At 44.7% G+C, this 10,877-nt stretch overlaps 1 protein-coding gene across 1 annotated transcript; it reads right to left on the bottom strand.

Annotated features, from left to right (window-relative positions):
- Positions 1 to 1,696: 1,696 nt before the first annotated feature.
- PDCD2L (programmed cell death 2 like) lies at positions 1,697 to 8,963 on the bottom strand. The gene is made up of 7 exons (XM_035117761.2): positions 8,786 to 8,963; positions 6,834 to 6,997; positions 6,204 to 6,267; positions 3,956 to 4,350; positions 3,184 to 3,291; positions 2,928 to 3,079; positions 1,697 to 1,893 (listed from the first exon to the last, which is right to left on the bottom strand). The coding sequence occupies exons 1-7, from the start codon at positions 8,921 to 8,923 to the stop codon at positions 1,763 to 1,765; spliced, it is 1,152 nt and encodes a 383-aa protein (XP_034973652.2). The 5' UTR covers positions 8,924 to 8,963; the 3' UTR covers positions 1,697 to 1,762.
- Between the last annotated feature and the right edge of the window lie 1,914 nt (positions 8,964 to 10,877).

Below are 10,877 nucleotides of genomic sequence, written 5' to 3'. Positions count from 1 at the left end.
TGCCTTAGAATGTCGTCCTAAGGATGGGTTCGAATCTCCACGCTGCAGTAGAGCTCACCTGTCTCACCATCTCTCAACCTGACCTACCAAGCAGGGTGATTGTGGGGATAAAAACGGGGGGGGGGAGGAGTGTGAGAGAACCAGCTGGTGTAATACCCTGTTTCTCATATTTTAAGGCATCCCCATAAAATAAGCCATAGCAGGATTTTTAAGCATTCAAGGAATATAAGCCATACCCCGAAAATAAGACATAGTGATAGGAGCAGCAGCAATGCTGGCCACGGCAGGAGGAGGAGGAAAAAAATAAGACATCCCTTGAAAATAAGCCATAGTGTGTTTTTTTGAGGAAAAAATAAATATAAGACGTGTCTTATAATATGAGAAACACGGTAGTTAGGAACCTAGGAGGTAAAGGTAAAGGGACCCCTGACCATTAGGTCCAGTCGCGAACGACTGGGGTTGTGACCGGAGCAGTACCTATTTATCTACAGTACTTGCACTTTGATGTGCTTTTGAACTGCTAGGCTGGCAGGAGCACAGCATTGTAGTGGGAATTAAATGAAGATGGGGGAGAAAGGAAGGTGGGAGTTGAATGCAATAAATCAATTAAATAAATTGTGCCTGTGGACTTAAGATCCTTGCAGCTACCAGTTGGCAATGTTAAGTGCTGGAGAGAGGGTGAAGCCTTCGCAGAAGAAACTTGCACATGGGAGCATCATGGTATGGAAAGGAGGAGGCAAAGGGAGATGTAGGCAACCCCACCATCCCACTCAGGTGCTACAATCCACAATTGGTCTTGCCACTTAATTCTGGTGCACAAGACATTTCCTTGCCTGTGGCAGAGTAGTTGCTGCACCAACTCTGCACATCAGTGTGTAGAATACCCCAGAACACGTAGAGTTGATTTTGAAGAAACATTTTATTCTGAAACTGCACAAATGGGCCCTGAAAAACCAAAAGGTTAGAGTCATAGTCTGCACCCACCCTGCCCACATGCTCTAACTAGACACCCACCCTCATTTTACTTTCAGCCTTCATCTTGCCTTTCTTGCTGGTGGTCCTCTATGTCTGAGCTTCTCGGGTGCCCTTCAGTTTCCATATACTATTTTTATTTCCCTTCTATCTTAAGCATTTGCATCAAAGAGTAGCTAAACTACAGTACTGTATTGGGATTTCAATTTACAGTAGAACTGGGCCACATGTGAGCAGGATCTGAGCATCACTGCCTCCTGTGTGAGTGAGTTCCATAGTTTAACTGTGTGCTGCATGAAGAAGGACTTTATTTTATCCATTTTGAATCTTCCACCGTTCAGCTTCTTTAAATGTCTGTGAGTTCTGAATTATGGGATTTCGTCTCTCTTACATTTCTCTAGAGTGGGAAACCATTGTCAATTATTGCCCAGAATTGGAAACTGAGTTCAAACATGCTACTCAGAGTCAAAAGGAATCATGCTATGTAAATGCAGACATCACCAATGTGGGGCCTTCCAGACACTTCAAACTACAACTCCCATCAGCTCCAGTCAGTCCAGAATGTCTGGAGGGCACCAGTTTGGTGAAGGCTTGTAGAAGAGAGCAAGAATTGCCAGAGGAGTCCAAACCTCTGTCTCTGCATGAGTTATAGTTTTGGGCATGCTACTCATCAATTCACTAATCATAGACTGACTAAACAGAAAGCTGGCATCTTGACCAAGTTGTTACTGCATTTATTTTATTTTATTAAAAAACCACAGCTACATTTAAGCAAGGAATTAAATAAAATCTATTTAAATAATTTCTGATCTGGATCTTCTTGTACAAAAATAAATTCTTCCAAGGCTGTTGGTTGATTGGCCGGCCAGCAGCTCTTCTCACAGGTATACACTAATGCTGTTCCAAATTCCACTGACACATCTGGTGAGGGGGAAAGAAAAGAAAAGCATTAATATTATTATACTCACCCATGTGTGGGGAAGGGCTGTAGCTCATGTGACAGAGCATCTGCTTTGCATGTGGAATGTCCCTGATTCATTCTCAAGCGGTTCCAGGTAGGGCTGGGAAAACATCTTTGCCTGAAACCCCCAAGAGTCAATGCCAGTCAGTGTAGACCAGGGTGGCCCTTGGCAACACGACCCTTCCCCCAGCCTTCACACTGCCTCCCCAAAGTTGAGTATGTGAGGCACTAGGCTTTGGAAAGGAGGTATGAGAGGTCTGACAGGGTCTTCCTCCATTCTCCTTCCCAAAGCCTAGTTAGGGCTTTCCCAGCTTTGAGGAAAAGGTGGCAGGGCTCTAGGACCCTGCCAGAGCCACATGCCTCCTTCCCAAAGCCCGGTTCCTTGGGGAGGGAATCAAATTTTGGCTCCCCTGTCCCACCTGCGACCATGGGTGTAGCCAGGCCTTTTGTTGAGGGGGGGGAGGGGGGGAGAACCTCAGTTTGCTATGTCTTTTTATTGATTTAGGGGGGCAGCTGCCCCCCCCCCCGGCTATGTCCAAGCGTGCAACAAGGCAGTGTACAGCCCATAGGTTCTTGCATCCCACTTGGTATGAAAAGTTGTGCCGCCCTGCTATAGACAATACAAAGTAGAAGACAGCTTCCTTTGTTCCCATGGAGATGTTTCTGAAAGTTCATTTAAAGCACAGCAATGACTACCCCCTTTGGATACCTCTGTTGTTTTCTCACAATTTAATCAGTTTTCCTCAAAAAAAGAAAAGAAAGGTGTTCCTTTGATGTTCTTTTTGTTTCTGCGAACATACAAAAAATAATTTAAGATACGCTGTGTGCAAGTTCATAAAACAAAGAACGGGAGATGAAGAAAAGGAACATTGGAGGAACCCTGAAGCTGGATCAGACCAAAGGGGGCTAATCTAGCCCAGCATCCTCTTCTCCACTAACCAGATGTCTAAGGGAATAATTGCAAACGGAATTCTTTAATGAAAGGGCTTCTCACCGTCAACTCTTGTCTTGAGCATGCTGACCAAGGTTGGCATAAGCTGAAATTCAAAGATTCTCTTGCTTTTGCAGATATTACAAGGTGGGGCTGCTGACCCAATGTCTGTCGAAGGGCAGGTGATAAATAAAGGCTGGCCACCCCAGGAATACCTAATGGTTAAAAGAGGATAGTAGAAAGTGTCTAAAGACAGGCTAATTTCATTCCGGCTAAAGACCTATTCTCCAACACAGAGAAATGAAAATGGTCAGCCTACCTTAAGATCTGTTCCGGGCAGAGAGATATCTTTTTCATAAACTTAAGGAACACCTGGTGTCTCTTTTCAGCTTCACTTTTCTCATACTTCTCACCATCAGATGCGTAGCTAAGCATGTGGTGTGGGGGGAGAAATTGCAAATATTACAGTAACTGTGAAATTACCAAAAGGACAGCACAAACTCTGGAATCTTTTCTACTTAACAGGGAATGAATAAATGCACTGGGTATTAGTTGAGCAGTTGTGTCAGTAACCAGACACAAGAATACAGGAAGATGGCTTGATGCATCAAGGTCAATACTATCTAAATTGGCAGTGGCTCTCAGGGTTTCAGGTGTGGAAACTTTCTCAGCCTTACCAGGAGATGTTGGGTATTGAACCCTGGCAACGCCCACCTGCAAAGCAGACCCTCTACCACGGAGGCCCTTTCCTAAAATGTCACACACAACTTTAATTTCCATGCACCCATCCAGCACAAACCAACCATTATACTGAAAAAAAATACTACAGGTTTACCCTTACTAGTGGATGGGATTTTGTTCTGGGATTGGGCTGTGTAAGCCAAATAATGTATTTAGAAGCTATCTAATACTGACCACTGGGTTGCCTTTTTTCAAAACGAGCACTGGCCAGCAGGGGCAGTAAAACAGCATTTGCCAACCTGTTGCCCTCCAGATGTTTTGGACTACAACTCCAATCAGCCCCAACATCATACATCCATGATGGCTGGATCTGATGGGAGTTGCACACTAGCCCCAACCCCATGGCTCACCTTTCCAACATCAATTGTTCCAAATCAAGACCCTCCCTCTGCTGATACTCCTTCAAGAGTCTTTGGGCATGGCCTGTATCTTCATAGCAGAGGAAGTCGTCTTCTTCCACAACACCGATGTAGTAAGGTCGGAACTCAGGGACACAGCTGGGCATGATTTGCTCTTCCCCAGGTGGATTATGGGAGTGCAAAGGGTGGGAGGCACTGGGGGGTGCTTCCAGGCTGAGACCCTGGAACTGTGCGGCACAATCTCCTTCTCTGAGCAAAGAGTCCGACACTGCAAGCAAGTCATGGCTGTGGCCTGTAGTGTATTCAGAAGCAGCTGCCTCATCGCCTTCTCCCCAGTCATCTGCTTCCTCACACCAATCCTTGGCTGCAGGCAGGCATTCTTGCTTCTGTGAATACAAGGACACAACCTTAGGTAGGTTCCAAATCAAAGGTCCTGGAAAGAAGTTGTATCCACATTTGACATTTTGTAAGTAGTACAGCCCCACAGAAATAAAGCAATAATTTCCAGAGGGGTAGCTGCTGCATTAGTCTGTTGCAGAAAAACAACAACAAAAAGCTTTGTTGCACCTTAAAGACTCACTTTTTCGTGGGTGCCAGTGGTGGGCGCCAGTCCTCAAAAAGTGATGTCATCAGAAACTTGTTACGTTTCTGAATTATAGCTTTATTGATTTTTGAAAATAACATCCCCTCTTAACAAAATATCTCGAAGTATACAGTGAAAATGCAGTGTAAAAATACACTGTCAGTAGTTTAAAGCGTAGAATATTATTTAACCAAGAGCAACCAAAAAGGTTTGGATGTTTATGATGTTCGGTTTCTGATAATTGGATCTCATGGGAAACTTACAGATTCTTGCTTCACACAATTAACTCAAGGCAGTGTCAATTTACTCTTGGCAGAAAGCCAAGGTCTGCCTGGCCTGGAAACTACTCTCTGATTGGTTAACGACCAGCACTGAACTCTGTTATCTAGGAATGCTAGCACAGTTGTTTCTTGTTGGGTGTTAGGAGTAGGAGTGCTGTGTATGGTTGAAGAGACAGAGACAGAGAGGATTTATTTTGCTTTGCTTTGTATGCAGAAACTCTGCTGGTTTTATTTTCTTTTAATAAATCCTGTAAATAGTTATTCTGCGTCTAGCCGACTAGTCATTTCCACCTCAACTAGCTTCTGCGCTGTGCAGGAAAACTCTGCTACGTTTGGGCTAAAGCCACTAGAGCTATGCCTGACACTTCAAAATTCTAAGATATGAGAGTTCAGGATTGTTTTTCTTCTCCATGTAATCCATAAAACTACCCATCAGTTGTAAATAAGTCTCTGTCCTTTAGTCATATTTTGTTTGTCAATTTCTCTACAGTGGTACCTCTGGTTAATTACTTAATTCATTCCGGAGGTCCGTTCTTAACCTGAAACTGTTCTTAACCTGAAGCACCACTTTAGCTAATGGGGCCTCCTGCTGCCACAGCGCCGCTGGAGTATGATTTCTGTTCTCATCCTGAAGCAAAGTTCTTAACCTGAGGTACTATTGCTGGGTTAGCGGAGTTTGCAACCTGAAGCGTTTGTAACCCGAGGTACCACTGTATTAGGGCTACTTGTCAAACTCTTCTAAGCCGATTCAATAATAAGCTATAATATACTTACAAAACTGGGCTATAAGAAACATGTTCGTTTTAAGGTACAACAAAACACTTTGCAGTTTTTGCTTCAAATATATAAGCAGGGTTAAACAGCACACTCTCCCTGACCAAATGCACAGAGAGTCCCCTTGATCTCTACAGATCAACATACGCAGAGCATGTACCTGTATTCTCATCCTCATGCCGGCATGCTGAGCAGGAAGGTTTCAACCTCCTTCTCTCCCACACATGCCATGATCCCAAGGGGTGTGAGAGGGAAATCATCCATGCCTGTTTAGGAGCAGCAGGCAACATTGTGCAGCTGCTATGTTTGTAAGAGGGAAGAGATGCTAAAAGTCTCAGGTACTACAAGGCCAAATGTCAGTTACCTTTGGCCACATGCTATTATTACCTAAAGCAGGGGTGGTCAGCCTGGTCCCTACCACCCACTAGGATTGTAGGTGGGCGATAGGGGGCTCTCTGGCACAAGCTGAATCCCCCTTCCATTGAACGCTGGTGGACGGTAGGGAAATTTTACCATCAAGAAAGATGCATTAGTGAGCAGTAGGTATAAAAAGGTTGACTCCCCGTGACCTAAAGAAAATTTCCCTGATGGTGCACAATACCTGCTTGCAGTCTTGCATTTCTTTTCCTTGCACTTGCAGATACTGGGACCGCAACACCTTCCAGCTTTAGATGTGCAGCAAGCCAAGCAGGATGAAAGAAATGGAAGTCATGTTGGTGGGTCAAAGTTTTCAAGTTTCATAGTATTACTACTAGCATAGTATAGGGGGCTAAAATATAAATCAGGCAGCCCGTGGTTTGACTCCCTTCTCCATCACTAGGTGGTTTTAGAAACACAGAAAGCTACCTTACTTTACACGGGTCAAACCACTGGGTTCCATCTTTCTCAGTATTGTTTACACTGACTGGCAGTGGCAATCCAGCATTTCAGAAAAGAGGCATTTACTCTCCTACCTGGAGATGCCAGGGATTGAAACAGGGACCTTCAAGATACAAGGCATTAACTCTACCCATGGGCAGATGCCGCTCTCACTGATTCAAATCTCCTTGCCCTCCAAATCTGCAATAAGGGATAGAACTGACTTACCTTGCAAGGTTGGAAGAATTGCTGAGAGAGCTTCCAACATGCTATAAAGTATTTATTTTTTACTTAAGTATATGACTCTAGCATCCAAGAGCCACTTTCAGCGCGGCCTCAATCACAGAGCAAAGGCAAATAAACTGCCACACACCTTTTGGAGTTCCCCCAGCAGCTTTTCATTGTGCAAGCAAACACGTTAATGATGCGGTGGAACGGTGAGCCTTCAAGGGGACAATAGATCTGAACAATGTGTGCCAAGCCAGCCTTGCAAACCCCACAGGCAGGATGAACCAGAGTGACTAAAGGCGCACAGTCCTAGGGCAAAAAGGAAAAAGAAGTAGATTATTGTGTTTTCAGCAAAAAGACCCTTCCAAAAGGGAGCACTTATCCCTTAAAGCTGCTCTCTGATCTGCAGCACTCCCTTGTTCTACTCATAACAACTACCCATTAATAAAAATGGTTCAACAATTATGCCACATATGTCTTTTTCAGATATCATAATAAGTCAGTTTGTCTCAAAACAAGCCACTTGGATCACCATTATGACATGACATGTAACCTGAAGCTTATGCTTCACTTTAGAGTGAAGTTTTGTTTTCAGTTTTATTTCTGGCTAACCCGTTGTGGTTTAACAAACAAACCATGGTTTAGGTTTAGGTTCAGACAACATGACAAGTTGCACTGTGGTTTGCTTGCGCTGCACAGGCACCATACGTGTGGAGTTGGCTGGTGGGGAGGCAGGAACTGCGTAGTCACTTGTGTAGCAGTGAGGAGGCACATTTATAATTCAATCATGGCCTAAGATTAAATCATGGTTTTAAACGGTCTAATATGAACTGTGGCCTATCGTGGCACACAAAACAGTCCGTCAAGTGGCAGTGGCCACTGGTTTAGATGGCTTTCAAAGGGAGATTAGACAGCTTCATGAGGAATGAGAGATCTACCAATGGCTACCAGTCATTCTACAAGGGAGTGCAAAGACTCCTATGAAAAAGGATGCAGAGTCTGGAACTTTTCAGTTTAGAGCAAAGGCAACTAAGAGGTGACATGATAGAAGTTCATAAAATTATGCTTGGCATAGAGAAAGTGGATAGAGAAATGTTTTTCTCTAATAACTTAAGGACATTCAATGAAGCTGGATGTTGGAAGATTCAGGACAGATAAAAGTATCCACTTCTTCACACAGCACAGAGTTCAAACTATAGAACTTGCGCCTACATGAGGCAGTGATGGCCACAAAGTTGGATGACTTTAAAAGAGGATTAGACAAATTCATGGAGGAAGAGTCTATCGATGGGTACTAGTTGTGATGGCTATACACTTAAGAGGTAACAATGCTTCTGAAAAACAAATGCTGGAATCTACTGTAGGGGAGAGTGCTTTTGTGCTCGGGTATAAATAGCAGTTAGCAAGGGAACAACAGAAGCGAAAGGCCATCGTCTTCATGCTCTGCTTAGAAGATTCGTGGAGGAGTAGGAGTCAGAAGGCCTCTTTGGCACAACCCAGGTTTGGGTTATCATCCCATTACTCTATTCAAGGAAGTGAAACACTGAAAGCTACTTTGCAGAGCCTGCCCAGGAATACAGGGGTTACTTTCCGGCCAGACTCAGCGTCAGAGATGCCGGGGACTGAAAATGGGACCATGTTTAGAGTACACAGAGCATAGTATATATAGGGCCCTTCCCTTCAGAAACTTTACTTTCGGACTGCGGTTTAAAGCCCAAGCAACGTCGTCCACAACTGGTTGCAGAGTCACTGAATGGGTTTGCAGCAGACACTTCCGTGCCACCACCTCCGATTCTTTTTTTTTAGCAGCGATTCCGTTTTTTTTTTTGCCACAGCTACCCTACCTGCGGGTTCCTGGACTCACACTGGGCTTTACTTCCGAGTAAACCCGCATAAACTCGGACTGAGAACCGAGGTGAAGGGACGATATTGGGGACTTTTTTTTTTTGAGAAGGGGATAGAAAGAGGTGGGGGGGAGGCGGTTTCTCTCCCCACCCCGCCGCCGCCGCCGCCGCCGCCGCCGCCAAAGGCACCGAGGGGGCTCAGAAAGGACCCTACGCCCAGACCCTGCCACGCAGCCCGTCTCCTCCTCCTCACCGCAGAGCCGCCCACTTTGCTCGCCGCCCCGTGAAGCTGAAGGAGGCCGCCCTGGCAGGAGCCCGTCGGCGGCACAGCAGCATCGCGCAGGCCCAGGAGCACTGGAGGAGCAGGCGGAGAAGCGGCGCCAGCCGCCATGGGCAGAGCGACGGGAGAGCCCTGCCCTCGGCGTGACGAACACGTGGGGCCCGGGGGAAGCCCGGAAGCCGGGGCTGCCGACGTCAGAGTTCACGTGCATAAGGCAGCCGAGGCGCGCCAAAGCTCTTCAGTTCGCGAAAGCCTCCCGCGCAAGGAGGATGGCAGGAAGTTGAACGGGGAGAGGGAAAGAGGTCGAGGTCCAGGCAGACCAGGATGGACGGATGGCGGAATGGGCTTCGCCTGTGGGGCTTCCTGCCCCCCTTGGTCTCTCATTCCCAGCACCTCTTGCCATAGGGCTATATAGTTTTTATTGCGTGCATTTATACATATCCTTTTTATCCAAGAATTCAGGGTGGCGAACACGATCCCCACTCCCATTCAACCCTTACAATAACCCTAGGATGAGAGGCAGTGGGTGGGCCAACCTTTTAAATAGCTAAAAGATAAAACACTGAAGGGCACCAGGTTACAGAAGGCTGACGAAATCACTAGTTAGGGCAGGCATAGGCAAACTCGGCCCTCCAGATGTTTTGGGATTACAACTCCCACCATCCCTAGCTAATAGGACCAGTGGTCAGGGATGATGGGAGTTGTAGTCCCAAAACATCTTGAGGGCTGAGTTTGCCTATGCCTGTTAGGATAAGCTGTATTAATAGTGCAAGATCTTAGCTATTCTTAAAACAAAAAACCGCATGCACACGTGGAATTTATGAGTGCAGTTAAAATGTGCTTTTGTTCCTTTTCTTTTTAATTAGTGATCTTAGTGACTTTTGGGCAGTCCTTCCATTCTGAGAGGAACAAAGGTTGCTAGACAAAAAACAGCGCACACTGAGTGTTCTGGTACTAGCTTAGTGCCATTTTCATATTTATTTAAACCAAGTTTATCGTTTTCAAATGTACAAATTTGCTGGACAATCATACATTCCAATTCACTTCTCCAATGACTAAAAGGTATTGAGTGACAGCCACACAGGGCTCTTTCTGAAACCTACTCCCTTTTAACTCCTCCCCCCCCATTATTTACCCTTTGCCATCTAAATGAAATAAGACCAACGACCACCAGTTATTTGCTTAATGCATCATTCAAAACCTGTGACCAGGCACCCACACATCTTATTCTACCATAGAATTATGTGTGCTGATAGAGAAGGCATATACATAAGCAGAGATACTAAGCAATACTACTTAAATGAAGGTCAGAGGCTTCCACACCAGGCCTCATTTGGAAATAAGCCCCGATGAAGAACATGTAACATAATTCTGAATAAATATATGTGTAAGCTTGGATGGTCATTACTGTTTGGAGATTTTCAGGAGGAAGGGATGCTAATTACTAGGCAAAACAGTGTTTTTCCATGATACAAAATAAATATCCAGGCACTTTCTATAAATATTAATAATTTCAAAGTGAACAAACTGCAGAATTCAGGTTCATGCTGGGCATTAAAAGGACTGTCGATCATCCCAGTGAAACAAAAGATGGCAAAACCTTTCTAGTTTGTGATGACCTCAAGTTCCTGCCCCTCTGTACCAAGCCCTTCATATAAAAACATGTACTATCTAACCCAATTCTTTCCTTACAAAGAAAACAGCATTTAATAAGTTTGCAAGAGGTTGCAAATTCAGATTTAGATCATGTATTCAGATTTCATTTAAAACCATATTAATTTTATGAGAAAAATATACAGTATAGCAAAAATCTTTTAAAAATCCAGTTTTGCTTAATTTTTTTTTAATCTATCACAATTATAACCCCTGCCAATTTCTTCCCAGAATTGAAAGGTTACAGTATGATGAAAGAGAACACTTAAAGGAAATTACAGTGTTTATCCCATACACTGCCACAATACTAAACAATGGACTAAAAATCAGCACCATTAAATTTGATGTCCACCCCCCACCCCCACCCCCTATTCAGGACCGGTTTACAAAAAAAGGATAAGCTAGAAAAAAC

The sequence above is a fragment of the Zootoca vivipara genome, chromosome 6, assembly GCF_963506605.1.
Source record: "Zootoca vivipara chromosome 6, rZooViv1.1, whole genome shotgun sequence".
In the NCBI taxonomy this organism is placed as follows: domain Eukaryota; kingdom Metazoa; phylum Chordata; class Lepidosauria; order Squamata; family Lacertidae; genus Zootoca; species Zootoca vivipara.
The sequence above is the reverse complement of the archived record's forward strand: the minus strand, read 5'-3'. Positions and strand labels throughout refer to the sequence as shown.